This window comes from Myotis nattereri (assembly GCF_964212035.1).
Source record: "Myotis nattereri genome assembly, chromosome: 16".
In the NCBI taxonomy this organism is placed as follows: Eukaryota; Metazoa; Chordata; class Mammalia; order Chiroptera; family Vespertilionidae; genus Myotis; species Myotis nattereri.
The window spans coordinates 2,966,966-2,989,016 of record NC_138091.1 but is presented as its reverse complement, the minus strand read 5'-3'; the positions used below and the strand labels follow the sequence as shown (position 1 = coordinate 2,989,016).

General features: G+C 42.7%; 1 protein-coding gene across 2 annotated transcripts in view; it reads left to right on the top strand.

Moving 5' to 3' along the window:
• The window catches only part of COPS3 (COP9 signalosome subunit 3), a 28,404-nt gene that overhangs the window by 3,284 nt on the left and 3,069 nt on the right, over positions 1 to 22,051 (top strand). For both annotated transcript variants that reach the window (XM_081110754.1, XM_081110755.1), the window contains exons 3-9: positions 2,573 to 2,685; positions 2,775 to 2,824; positions 4,588 to 4,680; positions 7,174 to 7,353; positions 11,283 to 11,423; positions 13,599 to 13,772; positions 17,016 to 17,102. In XM_081110754.1, coding sequence (XP_080966880.1) covers positions 2,573 to 2,685; positions 2,775 to 2,824; positions 4,588 to 4,680; positions 7,174 to 7,353; positions 11,283 to 11,423; positions 13,599 to 13,772; positions 17,016 to 17,102 — 838 coding nt within the window. The remainder of the gene's footprint in view (positions 1 to 2,572; positions 2,686 to 2,774; positions 2,825 to 4,587; positions 4,681 to 7,173; positions 7,354 to 11,282; positions 11,424 to 13,598; positions 13,773 to 17,015; positions 17,103 to 22,051) is intronic.

The following is a 22,051-nucleotide window of genomic DNA, read 5'->3' as shown; positions in this document are numbered from 1 at the left end:
CCATGTAAACAACATGGAGCTCTTTCGCACAACTAGCGTCATGTCATCGTAGTTACGTTTCACTTATCCCTACTAATCGTTTTTAACTCTTGTTTATATTTATACACATTTTGAAATTTATTTTAAAAATGAATGGCCATCTCACTTGTGGGCACTAGAGTTTGTATTTATCTGAATGCTTTATGTATGTAGTCCCTTGGATCGCCCACATTTCCTCGCGTGGAATAAAGTGGGAGGAGTGATGAAGCATGGCAGGGCGGTGTGTGCTGAGTGCAGTCACCAATGCCCAGAAGCAACATTGCTTTGAATTCTCTTCAACTTTTTATTAAATATATATTTTTACTGATTTCAGAGAGGGGGAGAAACATTAATGATGAGAGAGAATCATTGATCGGCTGCCTCCTGCACACTCCCCACCAAGATCCAGCCCGCAACCTGGACATGTGCCCTGACCAGGAATCTAACCATGGCCTCCTGGTTCATAGGTTGACGCTCAGCCACTGAGCCACATCAGCTAACAGGTTTAAGCTGTTTGAGATCAAGTTAAATAGACCTGTTTTAATTGGGTTCCTTGTAACTCTTGGTGCCTTACAGTAGAATTATTTTTCTCTTGATGTTTTAGTATTGGGAAGTTAAAGTTGTCGTGAAAGTTGTAATAATATAAATAAACTGAGAAGAACTAAGAGCGAGGGTCTGGCTTTACTTGGACTGGGATTCCTGAGACAAAGGTAGGGTCAAGAATAGAGTTTAGAGAAAAAATTCAGGATGAAAGGGTCTAGAGCAGGGGTGGAGAGGCGATCCTTTTTTCTGCCAAGGGCTATTTGGATATTTATAACATTTGCGGGCCATACAAAATTATCAACTTAAAAACTAGCCTGCTGTATTTGGTCAGACATTTAACTCATCCCTAATGCCTTGGCAGGGCCAGACCAAATGATTTCATGGGCCCCACCCCTGGTCTAGCGCTTTGCTCTGCAGTGCAGTAGCCACTAGCCACATCTATGTAAATTAGTTTTAAAAAGTTAAAGATTCAGTTCCTCAGTTGCACTACCCACATTTTTGCAGAAAGCTCTGTGGGATGCGCAGGCTAGGAAAGGCTTCCACTGTCTGTGTTCGCCGATTAAAAGGACAGCGTGCATGCTATACCTTTTTTATTCATTGGGGCTTCCCCCCCTTTTTAGCATGCATGTTTTATACGCACAAATTCACATGTATGTACGGGGTGGGCAAAAGTAGGGCTACAGTTGTGAGTACACAAAACAGTTTCTTCTTGTATTTAAGTAAAAGAAAACCTGCCTGGCCTTGTTTCTGAGTACCCCGGATTTGAATTATGTTCTTTCATTATTAGGTATGGCGTCCCAAGTTTCATGTTTTTATTTATAAAATGGAAATGACAATGCCTTATTAATTTACTGTAAAGCCCTGATGAAATTGATTCAGACATACTTGATAATGGGGAAGGAAGTACAGTGACAGATAATGTTAAGTCAAGTAATACTGAACTGGATAGAAGTACAAATTGAAAGATTTTAGAGAAATTGTGAATAGGCAAAACTATCCATTTCACTTTTCTTGAAATTAGTTTCAACAGTTCATTTTTTTACTAAAAAGAAGAGCTTGAAGTTTACTTGTAAGCAGTGCCTTAGTGGTGGTAGCTTATGTGATTTCTTCCCCAAACCTATCTTCGAACCTTCCGTCTCTGCCCCCTGCCCCCCACCAGAATGTTCATCGTGGGCAGTTGTAAGGCACCGTCTGCCAAGGGCGTCAGGATGGATCAGCTGAGCCCTCCCTCTTCCCAGCACCTCCAGTTCTTCCCGTCCTGCTCCTCAGCGAGTGCTTTCTCCCAGAGGGACCCCAGCGTCGCCCATCCTGGCCGTAGCCTTCTGTGGTCCACAGCTCTGCTTCCTTGTCCGCTCTTCAGGGCAGGAAAGGCAACAGCTGGCTTTTAAAATGAGTCAATAGTCCTGACCACATTGGAACTGAAAAGAAAAATATTTTCTTAAACTTTTGGTTATAAGTTTATACTGAGTTCCTTCACAAATAGTAGGAAGACTTGATATTTAGCCCCATTTAATGGAATTTTTCTTTTTTTAAAAAAAAATATTTTTCATTGATTTCAGAGAGGAAGGAAGAGGGAGAGAGAAACATCCATGATGAGAGAGAATCATGGATTGGCTGCCTTCTGCAAGGCCCCCACTGGGGATCGAGCCCACAACCCGGGCATGTGCCCTTGACGGAATCAAACCTGGGACCCTTCAGTCCACAGGCCAACACTCTATCCACTGAGCCAAACCGGCTAGGGCTGGAATTTTTCTTTTTAAAAGCTGTTCTTTTCTAAGCATATTTTTCTTTCTTTTTTTAAAAATCTATGTTGTGTCTTGATTGTGCAAACAAACAAACAAAAAAAACAGGCCGGGAAAATCTCATAGATCCTGTTTCTTAATTTTTAAAAATACTGAGACACATTTAATTCACAGAGCATTGGAGATAGGATGGATTTCTGACCTCAGTTGCTTCTACATTTTTACCCCATGAAATATCAAGATAAATTGATTTTTTCCCTTTATTCCAGATTTGTGAAGTTTTCTATGCCCAGTGTTCCTGACTTCGAAACATTATTCTCACAGGTTCAGCTTTTTATCAGTACTTGTAACGGGGAGCACATTCGATATGCAACAGACACGTGTAAGCCAAACTGCATTTTGCTATTTTCCATTGAATGTATTTTGCCTGTCTAGTCATTTATATTTTTAATATTTTGTTATTGTATCTAGTTGCTGGGCTTTGCCATCAGCTAACAAACGCCCTTATGGAAAGAAAACAGGTAAGCAATGTTATCCAAGTGTTTGTAGTTCTGTTATAACATACTAGGTGGGGTCCCTCGGCCTGGCCGTGCCCTCTCGCAATCTGGGACCCCTTGGGGGATGTCAGACTGCTGGTTTCAGCTCGATCCCCTCAGGCCAGGCCCAGGGACCCCACCCGTGCATGCACCGGGCCTCTAGTATGCATATAAGATCTTTGGTTAATCTCTTCCTGTCCTCCCCCCTTCCCCCTTTCCCTCTGAGATTCATAAGTCTGTTCTATGTTTCCATGCCTGTGCGTTATGCCTCTGCCCTCTGGTGATCAGTGCGTGTCATAGCAAACGGTCACTTAGGCTTTTAGATAGATAGATAGATAGATAGATATCTAACTTAGACAATAATTAATTTGTTAAGGTTCCAGGTTAGTACTAAGAGTCCTACCACTTAGATGTAGGTGGTCGCTTCAAGTACTCATAGCGTTTGCGGTAAGGACAGCTAGTCCCTCCGCAGGTGTAGACTCCAGTGCGGGGAGGCCAGCCTCTGAGGCTGCAGCCAGTGGTAATGGTTTTGGAGCTCCCATTCTAGTGTCCTTTGCGTGATAATATGCTGGGTTTTGTTTGCTAAAACTTTTAATTGTAACATAATTTTAGCTTTATAAAGAGTTGCAAGAATAATGTAAACAATTCCCATATACCATGCACCCAGATTCTCCAGATATTAATATCTTCCCACAGTTGCTTATCCTTTTCTCTCTCTTTTTTCCTGAGCCATTGGAAAGTAAATTGCAGATAGGATGGCCCTTGAGTGTTGCCTAAAATATAGGACATTGTCTTATATAACCACAATACGAAGATCAGCATCAGGAGATGAACATTGATATCATTCTTTAACAAATATACTGACCTTACTCCCATTTTGCCAGTTCTTTATTAATTTATTTATAACAAAAGAAAATTGCAGTTCGTGGGTTGTGCTACATTGTCACACAACTTTTATTTCCTTTAATCTGGAACAGTTCTTTGGTCTTTCTTTAATTTTGTGATATTGACACAAGTTATAATTTAGGTGTTTCTCTTTTATTTGAAATTGAACTTCAAGGCTAGTTGTTTGAAGGAGACTGAAACAGAAATAAGCGGTTGGTATTTGTAGGAGGACTGAGTACGTGGTGGTTTGAAAGAGAGGGTTAAAAACTGCCAGCAGCCTTTACTGGAAAACCCTTTACAGTCACTCAGCACTTGAGTCACAGCTCCTGTCCAGAAACTGGCTGTGCCTCCCTGGAAGCTCAGCCTTGTTAGTTATAATCAGGGCAGGAAAGGCCCCCTTATCACTGGCCGTCTCAGCTTCGGGCGTAATTTATTACCCGGTAAGAGATGATGTTGGAGAACGTTTCCAGGTGATGCCCAGCGACCCGAGGAGAAAATGTCAGCGTCCTTGAACACAGTTACGTTTACTAAGCGTAGGCTGGCATCTGTTTTAAATGATTTGTTTGTTTAGATGTAAATATAATGAACTGTTGAGAAAGTAATGTTGCTTTTGATTATTTATCTTCATTGTAAAAAAGGCTCTATGGTTTTAAAAATGGTGCTGGATTACTCTAAATAGCACAAGAACCAGCGTAAGGAAACATTTTCTGACTGAATTGGGACAGTCCTGAAAGAGTACGGAAACCTCATGTTGTCATTCAAGGAGCCTGTCAATTAGTGTGATTTTTTATTTGTAAGTGACAACCTAAGATCCATGTGCTGCCATCTCTGAGAACTTATCTGAAAGATGTCATTTCTGACAGCCCCTGCGAGGAATTGGCATCCTCAAGCAAGCCATAGACAAGATGCAGATGAACACAAACCAGTTGACCTCAGTACATGCCGATCTCTGCCAGGTAAGCAGCAGTGTTAGACCGGGTCGGGGATGGAAGGTTGGTGGTAGGTTTGCTCAACATCAGATTGGATAAATGAAGGCAGTTTGGTGGAGACTGATATGTCCTAGCAGTTGGAATGTATAGGTACCTCTATCTATAGAAAGAGAATTTTCAACAGTTTTTGGATACAAACTATAGAACAGTGCTCAGCTAGTAGGCTTGGTAGAACAGAGTAATTAATGCTTGTGACATTTAAAAAATACCAAGTTATTTTCTTTTTTAAGGAATTTTGGAACCTGAGAATAAACACAGGTAACTTTACACCTTAAAATGTTATTTGTTTATTTTACTGTGCATGGTTCAAAATCCAGCAGACAAAATGCATCTCCCTGCCACCCTGCCTCCCAGCCACCTCTCTCTCCAAAGGCAGCCATTGTTAGCAGTTTCTTGTTTATCCTTCCAAAGATATTTTATGAATGTACAAGCAAATATGTCTATTTTTTCTCTCTTTTTATTTAATCTTCACCGGAGGAAATGTTTTTATTGATTTTAGAGAAAGAGGAAGGGAGAGAGAGAAACATTGATGTGTAAGAGAAACATTGATCGGTTGTCTCCCATTCACACCCAACCGGGGATCAAACCTGTAACCTAGGTATGTGCCCTGACGGGGAATTGAACCTGCAGCCTTTCAGTGTACGAGTTAGTGCTCCAACCAACTGAGCCACCTGGCCAAGGCTGTCTCTTTGTTTATACAAATTGTAATAATTTGTATGAATAAGTATATACGGTACATTGCTTTTTGCTTTTTCCCCCCTTGCTTTTTTCTACTTAATGTATCTATTTTTTGTTGTTTTGTTTTGTTTTTGTTAATTCTCACCCAAGGATATTTTTCCATTGATTTTTAGGGAGAATGGAAGAGAGAGGGAAAGACAGAGAGAAACATCGATGTGAAAGAGACACATCGATTGGTTGCCTCCTGCACGCGCCCTGACCAGGGCCCAGGCCGGGGAGGAGCCTACAACCAAGGTATGTGCCCTTGACCGGAATCAAACCCAGGACCCTTTGATCTGCAGGCCACTGAGCCAAACCGGTTAGGGCAATGTATCTTTTTTTTTTTTTTTAATATGGTTTTTTATTATTGATTTTAGAGGGAGAAGGAGAGAGAGAAAAACATCGATGTAAGAGGGTAACATCGATAGGCTGCCTCCTGCACACCCCCTATTGGGATGGATCCCTTAACGGGTATATGCCTTGACCAGGAATTGAACCAGCAACCTTTCAGAGCATGGGACAACTCTCAACCAACAGCCACACCGGCCAGGGCTCTACTTAATGTATCTTAGAGATGGTTCCATATCAGTGGTTTATAGCTGCAGAGTATTTCATAATATGGGTTTAACCAGTCCCGATAGGGTATTGAGATTATTTCCTTAATGAATAACATGGTTTGTGGATTATTTTAATCACATGTTCTAGTTTCAATGAAGGTGTGCTTTTCCCATTTTTTCTTTCGTTTTATCTTTTAAGAAACGTTTGTGATTGGTGTATAAAATACATAAAGTGCTCTAGTAGTAAGTGAACAGCTAGCTCAGGGGGTTGGTACCTTGTCTACACCTGTGCCACATCACCCACATACAGGACATTGCCATGTACTTGCACAATTTCTTACACTTATGTAAAGGATTTAGAAATTGAAAAAGTATAATTAAAGAAAAAAACCTCCAGTTTTAATCATAGCATGCTGATCTATTTCTATGTGATTAGTTTGTGCATCTGTAAACAGAATGGTTACTAAGTGAATTGTTAGCTGAACTTTAATTCATTTGTGGGGTACTGAATCTCATGGTTGGTTCATCTTTTATAAAGAAGTGCTATTTTTGCCCTAACCGGTTTGGCTCAGTGGATAGAGCGTCAGCCTGCGGACTCAAGGGTCCCGGGTTCGATTCTGGTCAAGGGCATGTACCTTGGTTGCGGGCACATACCCAGTAGGGAGTGTGCAAGAGGCAGCTGATCGATGTTTCTCTCTCATCGATGTTTCTAACTCTCTACCCTTCTCCCTTCCTCTCTGTAAAAAACCAATAAAATATATTAAAAAAAAAAAAGTGCTATTTTAGCCCTGCTGGTGTGGCTCAGTGGTTGAGCGTTGACCTGTGAACCAGAAGTCAGGGTTCAATTCCCAGTCAGGCACATGCCCAGGTTGCTGGCTCATGGGGGGGTGTGCAGGAGGCCATCGATCAGTGATTGTCTCATCATTGATATCTCTCTCCCTCTCCCTTCCTCTCTGAAATCAATAAAAACATATATTTTAAAAAACAACAACAAATGCTACTTTATTCTGAATGCTTAAGAAAGCAGAGTAATATGTTGATATGCAGACCCTTTTAATCAATAAGTTAAATGTGAAAATGTAAAACAATATTTTCTTGAACTTTTTGGAGTCTGAATCTGCTGCTTCTGCTAAAGCTTGCCAGAGTACAATTAAAGTGACAATTTAATACAAATATGTTTTCACAGCTTTGTTTGCTGGCAAAATGCTTTAAGCCTGCCCTTCCATATCTTGACGTGGACATGATGGATATTTGTAAAGAGAATGGAGCCTACGACGCAAAGCACTTCTTATGTTACTATTATTACGGGGGCATGATCTGTACCGGGCTGAAGAACTTCGAAAGAGCGCTCTACTTTTATGAGCAGGTAACCTCATCTCTAGGGGTGTTTCGAACTTGTGTGGTCAGAGTGCCCACCTGGAGCAGATTGATTTCAGGCTCAGTACCAGGTGGAGGTCCTGTCAAAGACCGCTTCTCAGTCACCATGTGGACCCAGCATGTCAAACTCACAGGCTAACACGGGCCAAATAAACAAGTTGTTAGTGTATGTGGCCGCAAAAAAAAATAAAAGCTTCAATTTTCATAGAAACGTAGGTTTATTTCGATAGAGACATGCTGAATACAAAGGGGTGAAATAAATGAGTCATCGTTAACATAAAATGATAGAACATTTTAATAAAAATTAACGTTTTGTCTTGAACATTAACTTACCAGACACTGAACAACTGCACAAATTAATAAGCGTCACACAAACCTATTTTTCTTGTTCTCCGAAAGTGAAATACTTCCTGTTGCGCACACCCAACAAGTCAGTACAAGACTAATGACGTGGCCATCGGCTGCTAAAATATTTGCTGCTGGCATTAGTGGAGAGAAATGGTGCGCCTGCACGTAAGGCGTGTGAGGGAAATGAATGCAACATGATTATGTATAGTAATCAGTCATTAGCGAACGTTGTAGTTCATTATTAATAAGTATGTATAACAGGATATTGTAAAAATTATGTTACAAAATTTTTATTTAAACGTTTCTTACATACCATTATATTGGCTGGGCCTCAAAAATACTCGTGTGGCCCGCATGCAGCCTGAGGGCGGCTAGTTTGACGTGGTTGGTGCCCATGGTGGTGGTTTGCTCCTTCAGTTGAAGGGCATTGGCCGTGGAGGGAGGAGCGCTGCTGGTGGGGTCTGAGCCGGGCTTTGCCACCGATACCGTCTAATCTGGCTTCCGTTGTAAACGTCTCCACCTGCATCGCTTCCTTTGCACGTAGGTAAGAGTTTGAACTGGATGATCTGTGAAGTGTCTTGTTCTAAAACCATATGTGGTGTCTTAAGTTTTATTGTAATAAGTAAAATATTCTCATGGTTGAAATTCAAAGGATATTAAGTATGCACAGTGGAAAATCCCCGCCCCTGTGTCTGCCTGTAATGGCTGCTGGAGTATGTAGTGTGACACTGCACAGCTTGGTGCAATGGTCTGGAGAGGTTTCCTTAGAGTCTGAGAGGGAGAATGCAGTGCAGGGGGGCAAGTGTAGGTGTCCAGCTCTGAGTACACGAAACAGTTTATTCTTGTATTATTACTTATTAATTATTGTATTAACTTCTACATGAACTGTAAACATATTTTTGCCCCATCCTGTATTGGCTAATTCTAGTATTTTAAGATGTTTATTAGATGTCAGTTAGTTCTTATTTTATTCATAGCACATATTAAAATAATAAAGGATATTTAAACCTTTAAGGAGCTTACCATGGAGCTGAAATACTAACATTTAAATACACACGCACACATCTGTGACTGAGCATTGTCTCCGTGAGTGGGGGTTGACAAGTACCACCAAGAGAACCTAGGAAAGGGTCACCAGAAGGCAGGTAAAATCTTCTCCAAGAGTACACAGTCAAAAATTTCCGTTCTGCCCAGCCTTGTGGCCCAGTGGTTGAGGGTTGACCCATGAGCCAGGTCTCGGTTGGATTCCCAGTCAGGGCACATGCCTGGGTTGCAGGCTTATTCCCCAGTGTGGGGCTTGCAGGAGGCAGCCAGCTGATCAGTGATTCTCATCATTGATGTTTCTATCTCTCCCTCTCCCTTCCTCTCTGAAATCAATAAAAATGTATATTTTTTAAAAATTCAGTTCTTCAGAAAATTATAAACACCATAGCCACTGACTGCATTATCATTGTACAGCCAGGTATAAGTGATTAGCATACTGATCTAGAAATATCAAGATGATACGCAATGTTCTTAGAAAAATATTTCCATCAAATAGTTAAAATATTAAAAACAAACTTTTTCTTTTTTTTTTTTCCCAGAGAGGAAGGGAGAGGGATAAAGTTAGAAACATCGATGAGAGAGAAACATCGACCAGCTGCCTCCTGCACACCCTCTACTGGGGATGTGCCGGCACCCAAGGTACATGCCCTTGACCGGAATCGAATCTGGGACCCTTCAGTTTGCAGGCCGACACTCTATCCACTGAGCCAAACCGGTTAGGGCCAAACTTTTTATATTTATAGGTGGAAGCCTTTTACCTGAAAATATAGTTATTCCCTGATTCACCCGAAGGACAAGCATTGTTTAGTATTAGTCTACTCCACACCACTTTGTGTGTTTTTTGTTGTTGTTGTAAGTCCTCACCTGAGGATATTTTTTTCATTGATTTTTATAGAGAGTGGAAGGGAGGGGGAGAGACAGCGAGAGAAACATGGATAGAGAGACACATCCATTGGTTGCCTCCTAGGGCCAGGGATCCTTCGAGCCTGCAGCTGAGGTATGTGCCCTTGACTGGGATCAACCTGAGACCCTTCAGTCTGCAGGCCAACGCTCTGTCCACTGAGCCAAACCGAATAGGGCAAGCCACTGTATTTTAATAATATGTATGCCATTATAGATGGTATTAGTACCTTAATTTCAGAAGGTGATACTGATTATTTTACTGCTTCAAAAAAATTCCAAAAGAAGGACGTACATATTGAAAAAAATTGAGTATAGCATTGTATAAAGCAAAAAGTGAAAGCACCTTCATCTCCTCATAGTGCGCCACAGACTGGCCCAGGTAGTTGACTAGTCCTCGATGGATAGAACTGAGAGTGGATTCTGTTCTTTCACTGCGAAGCAGGTTGCAGTGGGGGTCATACTTGTATTCTCGTGTGCTGAGGTGACTGTTTCTGTAGATAATCTCAAAGAAGTGCCTCATAGGCTCAATGGTTTGAGTTTTGATGTGAAATATTGGGTTGATTGGGTGTGATAGTTTTCAGTTCTTAACCTTCACAAATCCAAGTGAGAAAGTGAAAAGGCAGCCGCAGAACGGGAGAAATATTTGCAGATCATGTTTATAAGGGACTTTCATCCAGAATATACAGAGACCTCTTAATAAATCAACAGTAAAAACAAAAATTTCTAAATGGACAATCGACTTGCATAGACATTTCTCCAAAGTTATACAAATGACCAATAAGCACATGAAAAGATACCCGTCAACATTAGTCATCAAGGAAATACAGATCAAAAGCATTCTGAGACACCAATTCATACTTGCTACGGTGACTGCATTAAAAAGACACCAGTAATGGTAAATGTTAGTGAGGTGTGGAGGATTTGGAACCCTCACAGTTGCCAGTGGAATTATAAAATGGCACAGTCGCTTTGAAAAAAGAATTGGGAATTCCTCCAATGTTAAACATAGAGTTACCGTGTGATGCAGCAGTTCCACTCCTAGGAATATATACCCAAGAGAAATGAAGACAAATGTGCACACAAAAGCGTGTACTCAAGTGTTCAGAGCATCATCATTTAGTGGCCAAAGGTAGAGACACCCCAATGCCATCAACTGAGGAGCGAATAAACAAAGTGTCACACACCCGTGCAGTGGAATGTCACCCAACCGTAACGTGGCATAAGGTGTCAGCAACATGGATGAACCTTCACCAGTGAAGCCAGTCACAAAGGCCACATATTTACGATGCCACATTAGGCTAATCCATAGAAACATAAATAGAACAGCGATTGCCTGGGGCCGAGGGGAGGAGAGAATGGGGCGTTGCTGCTGGTGGAGATGGGGCTCCTTTTGTGGTGGGATGGAATGTTCTGAATTAGGTAGTGGTGAATGTACTAAAACCACTGAATCGCATACTCTAAGAGGGAAAATGGTTATGTGCATTGTATCTCAATAAAGATGTTATACAGAAAATGGGACATTGAATGTAAGTATTGTTTTATAATTCAAGCGATACCTGTAGTTGATTGTTCTTCCCTGCTGTGGTGTGCTGTCTTCACATTCAGTATTCTTCTCTTGCTCAGGCTATAACTACCCCTGCCATGGCGGTCAGTCATATCATGTTGGAATCATATAAAAAGTATATTCTAGTTTCTTTGATATTACTTGGAAAAGTACAACAGCTACCAAAATATACATCTCAAATTGTGGGTAGATTCATTAAGGTGAGTTTTTAAAATAAAACTGATTTCTTAAGTCCTTAAGGAAATGGAAAGATACACGGTTGTATAAGTTTATTTTATACTGATTTAGTTCTCCCACCAGCTTCAATTTAGCGGACATTTGTTAACTGTCTGCAGGGAGCCTGGGAGCAGCAGTTCTGGTAGAACCCCTAACATCACTCCTATTCAGACACCTTCTGATCACCGATTGGAGCAGCATGTTGCTCAGGAACCTGTTTTCAGACTTATAGCTGTAGATGTCTGAGCTCCAATAAGGGTTGATTTTTTTTTCTTCATTACAATTTAGTGAAATGCTGGAAAAGCAATGCTGACTTATTGAGCTCTCAATTGGCATGTGCTGGGAGATCGTGTGAAGACCATGGTTCTGCTCATGAACTTGTGTGTTCCTTGAGAACCCAGCTTTGGGACCACATTAAAAAATAAATTAACTCTTTTAAAAAATATTTTGAAATACATGCTCATGATTTTAAAAAATTTGAACAGCCCTGGCTGGTGTGTTTCAGTGGTTGAGCATCAGCCCATGAACCAGAAGGTCAGGGTTTGATTCCTGGTCAGGGCACATGCCCAGGTTGCAGGTTTGATCCCCAGTTGGGGGTGTGCAGGAGGCAACTGATCAGTAATTCATCATCGATGTTTCTCTTTCTTTTTCCCTTCTCTCTGAAATCAATAAAAACACATTTTAAAAAATGGAACAATTTAAAAGATTGTGAGGTGACAATCTTTTTTTTTAACACAATCCTCACCCAAGGATATTTTTTCCATTGATTTCTAGAAAGAGTGGAACAAAGGAAGGGGAGAGAGAGAGAGATGAATATTGATGTGTGAAAGACACATTGATTGATTGCCTCCCACGCGCCTCTACTGGGGCTGGGGAACCTGCCACCAAAGTACATGCCCTTGACTGGGAATCGAACCCGAGACCCTGATCACAGCAAAACCGGCCAGGGCAGGTCACAGTCATTTTAATAACAGTTTTACCCTGTTTGTCCCCGTACAAAAGTCAGATCAGGGTGTCAGTTTGAAAGTCTTCCTGGTGAGAAGATGCTTATGTGGTCTTGAAGAGAGCCCGTGCTCTCCACCTGAGAGCCTGTCGTGCTTCTCAAGCTCTAGGCTGCCTGGTCACAGGCTGGCGGTGGCAGCAAGGTGGGTAAGAGATCCCATGGAAGAAGGAGGCAGGATAGGGTTAGGGTTGCCATTCGCAGATCATTTTGGAGAACTCCCGTGGTTCCTTTAGGTGGCCCTGTTTTGGAAGGAATGCTTTGATTTTTTAAATTTTATTTTAAATATGATTTTATTGATTTTAGAGAGGAAGAGGGAGGGAGAAAGCGATAGAAACATCAGTGATGAGAGAGAATCACTGATCAGCTGCCTCCTGCACACCCCCTACTGGGATTTGAGCCCGCAACCCAGGCATGTGCCTGACCGGGAAGTGAACCATGACCTCCTGGTTCATGGGTTGACGCTCAACCACTGAGACACACTAGCTGGGCAGGAATGGTTTTCTAAAGTGGCATAATTCCACACGCATTAGCAGTTTATTTATGATGGTGTCATAACTGGTTGAAAAGACCACAAACTTCAAAAGTAGAAATATAGGTTTGAATCCGTTTACGCCTCTGCTCATGACCACATGTTTTGGACCTCTGCCCAGTTTTCAAGAATAATGTGTGTGAGGTAAAATACCTGAAGCAGCTCAGCCCTTAGGTCCTCCGCCATCATCAGTCGTCTTGCCGTCTTCCTTCTTAGCTAAAGTAGCCGATTGTCCCATGGCACCTGGGAGGTGTATGTGGGTGAATGAGACGTGAGAGAGAGTTGAGAATAATGAAAATTCTACCTTCTTTCTTCCCAATAGAAAAAGGAGCCACTGATAGGGGGAAAAACAGATGTGTGTGTCTTTACCAAATGCAGTGCGCTTTCGCCTGCTGTGCAGTTATTTGTTCTGTACCACAAAGTTTTTTTTTTATAATAAATTACTCCATAGTGAAAATGTATCCTTGGTCTTCACTGAGCATTTGTTGGGTAGGTTATAATTTGTTAGGTAACAGTAAAGGGTATTGGATGTACTTGCTCAAAATACAGTGCCATGTTTTGTTTTGCTTCCTGAATGAATTTTACTTCTCTAACATTTTAATCTATTTTCCCTCTTTAAACCTTTAGCCTCTTAGTAATGCATACCACGAGTTAGCACAAGTATATTCAACCAATAACCCCTCAGAACTCCGAAACCTGGTGAACAAGCACAGCGAAACGTTTACTCGTGACAACAACATGGGGCTGGTGAAGCAGTGCTTGTCCTCTCTCTACAAGAAGAACATTCAGAGGCTGACCAAGGTGAGGCACGTGGCCCTCGAGGCCGTTCCCGTCTCCCGCGCGCTGCCCCTCCTCTTTCCCTTCTCGGTGCTGAAGAGCAGGTGCAGGGCTCAGGGTATTTGAGATGAGGGACGGGTGGAGAGGAAGCCGGCGGGCGCTACAGCTGCTTTGGGAGGCAGAGGAAGCTAGCCTGAGGGGTAAGCGTTCCGTGGGCAGCTGGGGGCTTCACGTAACAATGCAGATGAAGTCCTCGCGAGCAGCCTGGGCCGCTCAGGCTGTGCTGATGTGACGGTCATGGCCATTCAGGCCAGAGGTGAAGAAGCTGGGTGGTTGAACTCTAGAAGATAAGTCAATTATATACTTTTGTTTTCAAAGTGATGGTTTTTGTATATAGAAAATTTTAAAAGAAAAATGAAATCCCATGTGAGCTAGGAAGGCATAACTGCAAGGAATAGGAAACTGACTAAGAGCAGCTTAAAAAATAGAGTATTGTTTTTTCCTTTTGAGAAGTATTTTGGTCAAGCTGGTAAAGAACTGATGAGAAGGTGCAGCTGTCTGTGTGTGCGCCCTCTGCCTTATGTCAGCAGCGGGGTGATGGCGGAGAAGCAGAGGACGAGAGAGAATAGGATGTGTGTTGGTGGGAGGGCCAGGGCCCCAGGTGAAGGGGGGAGCGGAGGAGCTGGAGGGAAATAATTTGTTGGGCTGGTCGTGGAGGCAGCGTCAGACCGCACGGAAAAGAGGGAGGGAGGTGAGGAGTGGCCACCGGACAAGGAAAGGAAGCGCCCAAATACCAGGGAGTAGCTAGCTAACATGAGGAGGTCAACAGAGAATTTGTAGAAAGCTAATTTGTAAGAGGAAATAAAGAATGTGAAAGTCACTAAAAAAACACACACACACACACAAATATTAACTTGTCAGCCGGAGGAAAACCAACTTGACCCACAGACAAAAAAGACCGGGATCTAAGGGACTCAGAATAACAAGCAGCCTGGTTCTCCCCACAATATTTCCTCTTTGGTCCAGGGGCCAACAGAACCACTCTAAGTAGATCCCTGTCTCACCAGCAGGAGGTAGAAGACCAGCACCCCATTTGTGATTAGTACTTGAGGTTTAAGTAAAAGAATCAAAATATTACCAAGGTTAAATGACAGTGTATTTTAAAAAAATTTAAGTGCAGAAAGTTAAATAACAGTTAAATGAGGAATTAGAACTTAAACAATCTAGGAAGTAGGTAACTGCAAAAACCATCAGTTAACGGTGTGAAGCAGTCAGCCCCAGTCCAGCCCTGGGAAGTAAGCTGGTAGTTTCTACTCTGGTTCAGATCAGATCAATCCAGAACATGAGTTTGACCACATGAACAGGAAGAGCCTCAGGTGGTCAGCCAGGGCCGGGGCTGTGGCTCAGTCTTGTATGTGCTGACTCATGGTTGATTGGGGTCCGCTGGGCTGAAAAGCACTGCCCGGGGGACATAGAGGAGGGACAGTGTCATTAAAGGATGCGTCTAAGGTTAAGTCTTTGATGGTGGCTGTTAAACGTTTTGGCATTCTGTCCTTATGCCAGAATAACAGAGGGGGAAACATCTAAGGTTTTTCTACCCAGCATGTCTCTTTCCTTTCGAAAGTCAGAAAATAAAAGCTTTGTAAGAAGTCTCAACAGGTAGACTGTCAGTGACAGGAGCCATGTCCCATAGCATTGCTGTCTAGAATGCAACTAGGGACAGGTTATCACATGGAGGTTGAATCTACTCCATGTTAGCATTTTGGTGGAAGTTTTGACTCCTCTTCTCCATCTTCTGTCTCTATGCCTATGTGGGAACTCCCAGTTAAGTGTGATTGGGATCATATTCTTCATGCTGTTTTCTACTCTGCTTTTTTTGTTCAATATGTCTTAACCCTCTTTGTTCCCTGGCAACATAAGCCTCTATCACAGTACTGTGACAGTAACAGTAGTCTATTGTACGGTGGATTGTAATTCATTCAACCAATCCTCGACTGATGGGCATTCCAGTGGCAGTTTCTAGTTATAAGAACATTGATAGTTCTATGTATTTAGAAATGTTCACTTTTGAATTTTCCTTTGTGTTAAGCTACTTATGTACTTAAAATTAACAATTTTATTTTCTTAGGTGCTATTCTCCAAACTAAAGTATATGTAGATTTTTTTGGTCAAGAATTTTTAAGATCAGAGTTTTAACGTGTCCTGCTCTAAAAATGCCATTATTATAAATATTGCTGATTTTTCTTTAAGGAGGGGGGGGGGCGGGGACTCTTTATTTATTTTTTTAATGTATTTTTATTGATTTCAGAGAGGAAGAGAAAGGGGGAGAGAGAGAGAGAGAGAGAGAGAGAGAGAGAGAGAGAGAGAGAGAGAGAAGCATCAATGATGAGAGTCATTGATCAGCTGCCTCCTGCAGGCCACACACTGGGGATCCAGCCTGCAGCCTGGGCATGTGCCCTGACCGGGAATCGAGTTGTGACCTCCTGGTTCATAGGTCGATGCTCAACCACTGAGCCAGGCCAGCCAGGCAGGAGCTCTTTTAATTTGTTCTTGGAAGAGATAGTTTCATCATGTCCCAAGCAGAGCAGTGATAAACACTGGTTTTTGAAGGATTCATATTTATTTAGTCAGTAATAAGTTTACAATACAAAATTCAAAAGATAGAAAAATGCCCACCCAGTTCATATATTCCAGCCTCCCTTTTTCTTTACCCAGAGGCCACCCAGTGTCAGCAGTTCCCGGGGCACCAGATTGTCTGTGCACGTACAAGAGTGCTCTCTCCCACTCGCTCTCACACACACTGTTTCCCTTTCTTTTACATACATGTTAGGTGCACTGTTCTGCATCCTCTTTTATATTTAACAATGTACATATCTTGGGTTCTTTTTTGATTCACAGGAAAGTCTCACTTCTTAGTTTTTGTTACAACTGCATTGTAGTGCGTTTATATAATAGTGCTGTGCTGTTCTCTGCTGATGGACCCATAGGTGGTTCCAGCCTTTTGCTGTTGCAAACAGTGCTGCAGTGATAACCGTGCACGCATGTCATTTCAGACACAGAGGCTGCACTTCTAGAAGTCATTGCTCTGGAAAAGTGGTGCTAAAACCACTGGGCTCCTCTGTGTCAAGTCCTCTTCACAACAAAAAGTCATTTTGTGCAGTGATGGAAAGCACTTGTTCAGTGATTGAGTAGAACTCTATACACATTGAATAAAATTTATTTTCTCAGTAGTTTCTACCTGTGATTAATTCTGCTTTTGAATTTCAGACCTTTTTAACACTATCATTACAAGATATGGCAAGTCGTGTGCAATTATCTGGACCACAGGAGGCAGAAAAATATGTCCTGCACATGGTAAGTGTGCTTTCATTGTTAAAACTTATTAGTGGATTTCTGTGTTTGTGGAAGTAACAGGTGTTCATTATGGAAAATGTGAAAAAGGAGAAGGGTGTTGGGGAACGTCCAAAGTCAACTTCTGTGGACATTTTGGTTTATTTCCTTAACGATCTATGGGTTTCTCTAATCATGTAATTATAATGATTTATAGGGTGCATCCTGTTTGTGCTCATGTCAATTTTTGTAAACATTTAAAACACTCATGAAATTTTTTTTTCTTTATTGATTGATTGATTTCAGAGAGGAAGGGAGAGGGAGAGAGAGCCAGAAACATCAATGATGAGAGAGAATCATTGATCGGCTGCTTCCTGCACGCCCCCTACCAAGCCCGCAACCTGGGCATATGCCCTTGACCAGAATTGAACCTAGGACCCTTCAGTCCACAGGCCGATGCTCTATCCACTGAGCCAAACAGGCTAGAGCATCATGAAATATTTATGATATACAAAGAGGCATAAAGCCGTGTTACTCAACATACTGGTGCATGATAAGGTCATGAACTTGGGCCCATATGGAGGTCAGGGCATTGCTTCCATCACCGTCAGAGTCCTGCTCAGGGATGCAGTGTGCCCAGTGACGGCACTGACTGCGGTCTCCCTCGAGCCCCTTCTGCACTAGAATAGTGTTGCTATAAAGGGTGCTAGAACGGGCACTCCTATGTGCAGCACCCAGCTTCAGAAATCAGATATTACCAGTATTCCTGACTCCCCTGTGTGTCACTTCCAGTTGTATCTCCCCACTCCATATTTGGATAAGCATCATTTAGTTGACTACATGGTAACCCACTGAGCTGATATACTGTAATCTACCTCCTGCTTAGTTATGGAGATACATGGCTCTACCAGGACAGACCTGTCCTGGCCCAAGACAGCCGGTCTGCAGGAAGCTGGCATCTGCATGTTCTGCTCTGACCTCCCCTGTGGCTCAGAAGCCTGCCACATCAGGATGAGGAGGAATACAACTGTTTTCCATTGGATAGTGGAGTAGTTTATTCCCATAGGCCAATTTGCAAATGTTTTGAGATTTTTTTCCCTTCAAAACACTCATCTCAAACAAAACTTGTCTGACTTAACCAACCTGGGAGTGTCTGCTAAGAGCACCTTGCTAACCCTGTGCGAAGCCACAGAGCCTCCCAGGGGTAAGAAGAAACACATGGGTGGTGATGACCCAGCCAAGACATAGGCATCAGCAAAATGCTTTGAGGGGTCAGAGAGGGGGACGGGTTTTGAATACTGCCTAACCAACCCAGACACAGCCTGTCAGGCCTGGGTCCGCAGGGGGTTTGTGTGCCAGTGGACATTTGGCAAGGCCTGCAGACATTTCTGGTTGCCTCCGCTAGGCTGTCCCTACTTGCGTCTAGTGAGTAGAGGCCAAGGATGCTCTTGAATGTCTTAAATGCATAGGAGAGCCACGCAGCAAAGCATCCGCTGGCCCGAAGTGCCAGTACTGCCGAGCTCGGAAAAGCCTGGCCTGGGTGTTAGTCCATGAGGGCGTGATTTTGTTTAAAGAAGTTTGAAATTCAAAACAAAATTGTGGGGAAGATACAGAGCTTTCCCATTAACCCCTGTCCCCACACAAGCACAGCCTCCCCCATTGTCATCAGCCCTCACCAAAGCGGTGCATGTGCTACAGCAGAGGAGCCCAGGACACACCATCGCCGCCCGGAGTCCAGGGTTTGCGTTGGGTTCACTCTTGTACATTCTGTGGGTTTGGACAATGTGTAACTATACATACCCATCATTATGGTCTGACCCGGTAGTGTCCCGGCCCTACATGCCCGCTGTGCTCTGCCTGTGCATGTCCTCTTCTCCACCCCTGGCAGCCACTGCCCTCACTCCCACAGCTTTGCGTCTCCACAAGGGCCTCTGGGGGGACTCACACCGGGGCAGCCTTCCCCTGGCTGCTTCCCTCAGGATCGGCACCGCTTGACAGCTCATCTGTTTGCAGTGCTGAGCAACAGTCCACGGTCTGATATGGTCCAGTTTACTCAGTCATCTTGGTAGCTTTCAAATATAAATAAAACTGCTATAAACATCCTTGTACAGGGTTTTGTGTGGACATAAGCTTTTGACTCGATTTAGTAAATACCAAAAAGTGTGATAGCTGGACCATATGGTAAGAGTGTCTAAATGCCATCGCCATACCCAGGGCATCTAGGATTTCTCCTGTGTTATCTTCCAGGAGTTTCATAGTTTTGCGTTGACCTTTAGGTCTGTGACCTGTACTTTCTGTGGAGGGTGTAGGTCTGGGTCTGGGTTCTTTCTCTGCATGTGGATGTGCAGTTTTAGCTCCCTTTGTAGGAAAGGCTGACTTTGCTAACTACTTCGTTCTTTTCAAATCAGCACGGAGATAGGAATTTTGAGTTTCTTCTCTTTTTCTTTTTTCTGTAACTAGGATAGCAAGCACTGGTTTGTGTGTTTTGTTTTTTGAATAAAATAATAAAAACAAAAGATAGGCCACTGTGGTCTGCATGACATCAGAAAGCAAATGGTGATACCAGAGCAATGTGTACCCCAGTGTGTGTTGCCATAATTTGCAGTTCGGCTTAACAGTGCACCCAGTCTGTATTTGCATTTTGATAGTATTTAACCTCTCTGTACAGTGTTTTGCATGTATTGATATGGTTCTTAGGGGGGGCAAAATGCTATAAACTGACAAATCTGAAATTCAAATATGTTGTTCCACTGAGACAGGAAGAGTAGGAGTTTGAAAAGATGGAAAAAAGGGATAATTTTTTGGAACCAATAAAACTTGTTGCTGATGAGCAGAACTCATACTGCTGTGCACTGAGAATAAAGCCCGTACCCATTTGTGGAAAGACAAAAAGAAAAGGCTAGCTTTGCTGGTGGTATTGCCTGTGCTCCTCTGTCAAAGCTCCAGTGACTGTGTTCATGTGGATCTATTTCTAGGCTCTTGATTCTGTCCCACTTTATCTATTTGTCTTGATTACTGCAGCTTTATAATAAGTCTTAAAAGTCATGTAGTGTCCGTCTTCAAACTTCGTCCTCCTTTAATATTGTATGGCTTTTCTGTGTCCTTTTATCTCTCCACATAAACTATCTCTCCACATGGTCAGTTTGTCGATATCTGTAAAATAACTGGCTGTGATTTTGATTGAGATTGCATTGAATCTATAGGTCAAGTTGGGAAGAACTGACATCTTGATAATATCAAGTCTTTGTAGCCATGAACATGAAGTAGTTCTCAATTTATTTAGTTCTTTGATTTCCTTCATCAGATTTTTGTAGTTTTCCTCAGATAGATCTTACAGATATTTTGTTGGATTATTCCTAAGTATTTCATTTTGGGGGATAGGGACGCACATGTAAATGGTATTGCTTTAAATTTCAGGTTACACTCGTTCATTGCTGCTTTATACAAAAGCAGCTGCCTTCTGTGTATTACCCTTGAATCCTGCAGCCTTGCTATACTAGTAATTGCTGGAGTTTGGGTTGGTGGGGGTGATACTTGCAGATTGTCTGCATAGATGGTCATGTCTTCTATGACCAGAGATAGTTCTTTCTTCTTCACAATCTATATATATACCCTTTATCATCTCACTGTGTTGGCGAGAGCCTCCAGTGCGGTGCTGCAGCGGGCTGTGTGATGCCTCGCCGCGCACCTTGTGGGGATCCTCAAGTCTCTCAACAGGCGACACTCGCTCTAGGTTTTTTGTGGATATTTTTCATCGGGTGGAGGAAATTCTCTCTCCCTAGTTACTGTTTTTATCACGAGTGGGTATTGGATTTTATGAAATGCTTTTTCTGCATATGTTGATTTGACCATGATCTTTTTTTAGCCTGCTGACATGATGAGTTAACATCAATGTTTTACCAGCCTTGCACACCTGGAATAAATCCCACTTGGTTTTGGTGTATAATTCTTTTTACATATTGTTGGATTGGCTTATATGTTGAGTATTTTTGTATCTATGTTCACGAGAGAGTGAACATTTTAATACTTGTAATATTTTTATCTGACTTTGGTATTAGGGTAATGCTGGCTTCATAGAATGGCGTGGGAAGTGTTCCCTCTGCCCCTGTCCCCTGAGAGAGATGGTAGACATTGGCCTGACTTCTCCCTTCCTCGTCTGGTGGCCTCACCAGGGAGCCTTTCTGGGACTGGTGCCGTAAAGTAAACCTTTTATTGACGTGTAGCCCACGTAGGGAAGAGTGCGACCAGCTCCCAGGTCCTAAGCCAGAATGCCGCCAGAACCCAGGAACCGCGCTCATGCTTCCCGACCTGCTCTGGCCAGAAAGGTTATTATTGTCCTGACTTCTCACATCCTTTTCTAGTTGTGTTTGTTTTGAGCTTTGTCTATAATAATAAAAGTGTGATATGTAAATAAGACCGGACGACCTTCCAGACGCAGCTGGGGCTGCGAGGGAAGCCGGTGCCGGCAGCCGGGGGAAGGGAGGCCTACTCTTGCAGGAATTTCGTGCATTGGGCCTGTAGTATAAAATAAAATGAAACATACAGTATATATTTTTTGGGACCTGGCTTTTGTGCTTAACCTGAGATTCATACATGGTGTTATATGTAGTTTTACTAGTAGTTCATCCGTTTTCACGGTATGAGTATACCCTTCCATTCTAATTAGATGAACATGGTTATTACAGAAAGTGCTGCTGTGGTGGACCTAAGTCTGCATTTCAGATATTTGGATATATTCCTTCCACTTTTTAAAGAGGCAGCTCTCTGTGGTCACTTGGAGAATTAGGCAGTCTTTATCGTGTGTGTTGGGCTGGTTGCTGTATCACTAAACAGGACTTGTCCTTCCCAAGGCTAGAAAGGAGCAGGCATGTGTAGGGAGCTCAGTGATAGATGGCTCATTGTCGCCACCCTGTGGAGCACTTTTGTTAGGAATAACAGTACCTGTTTGGGACTTCTATTGGCTTCTTGCTTTT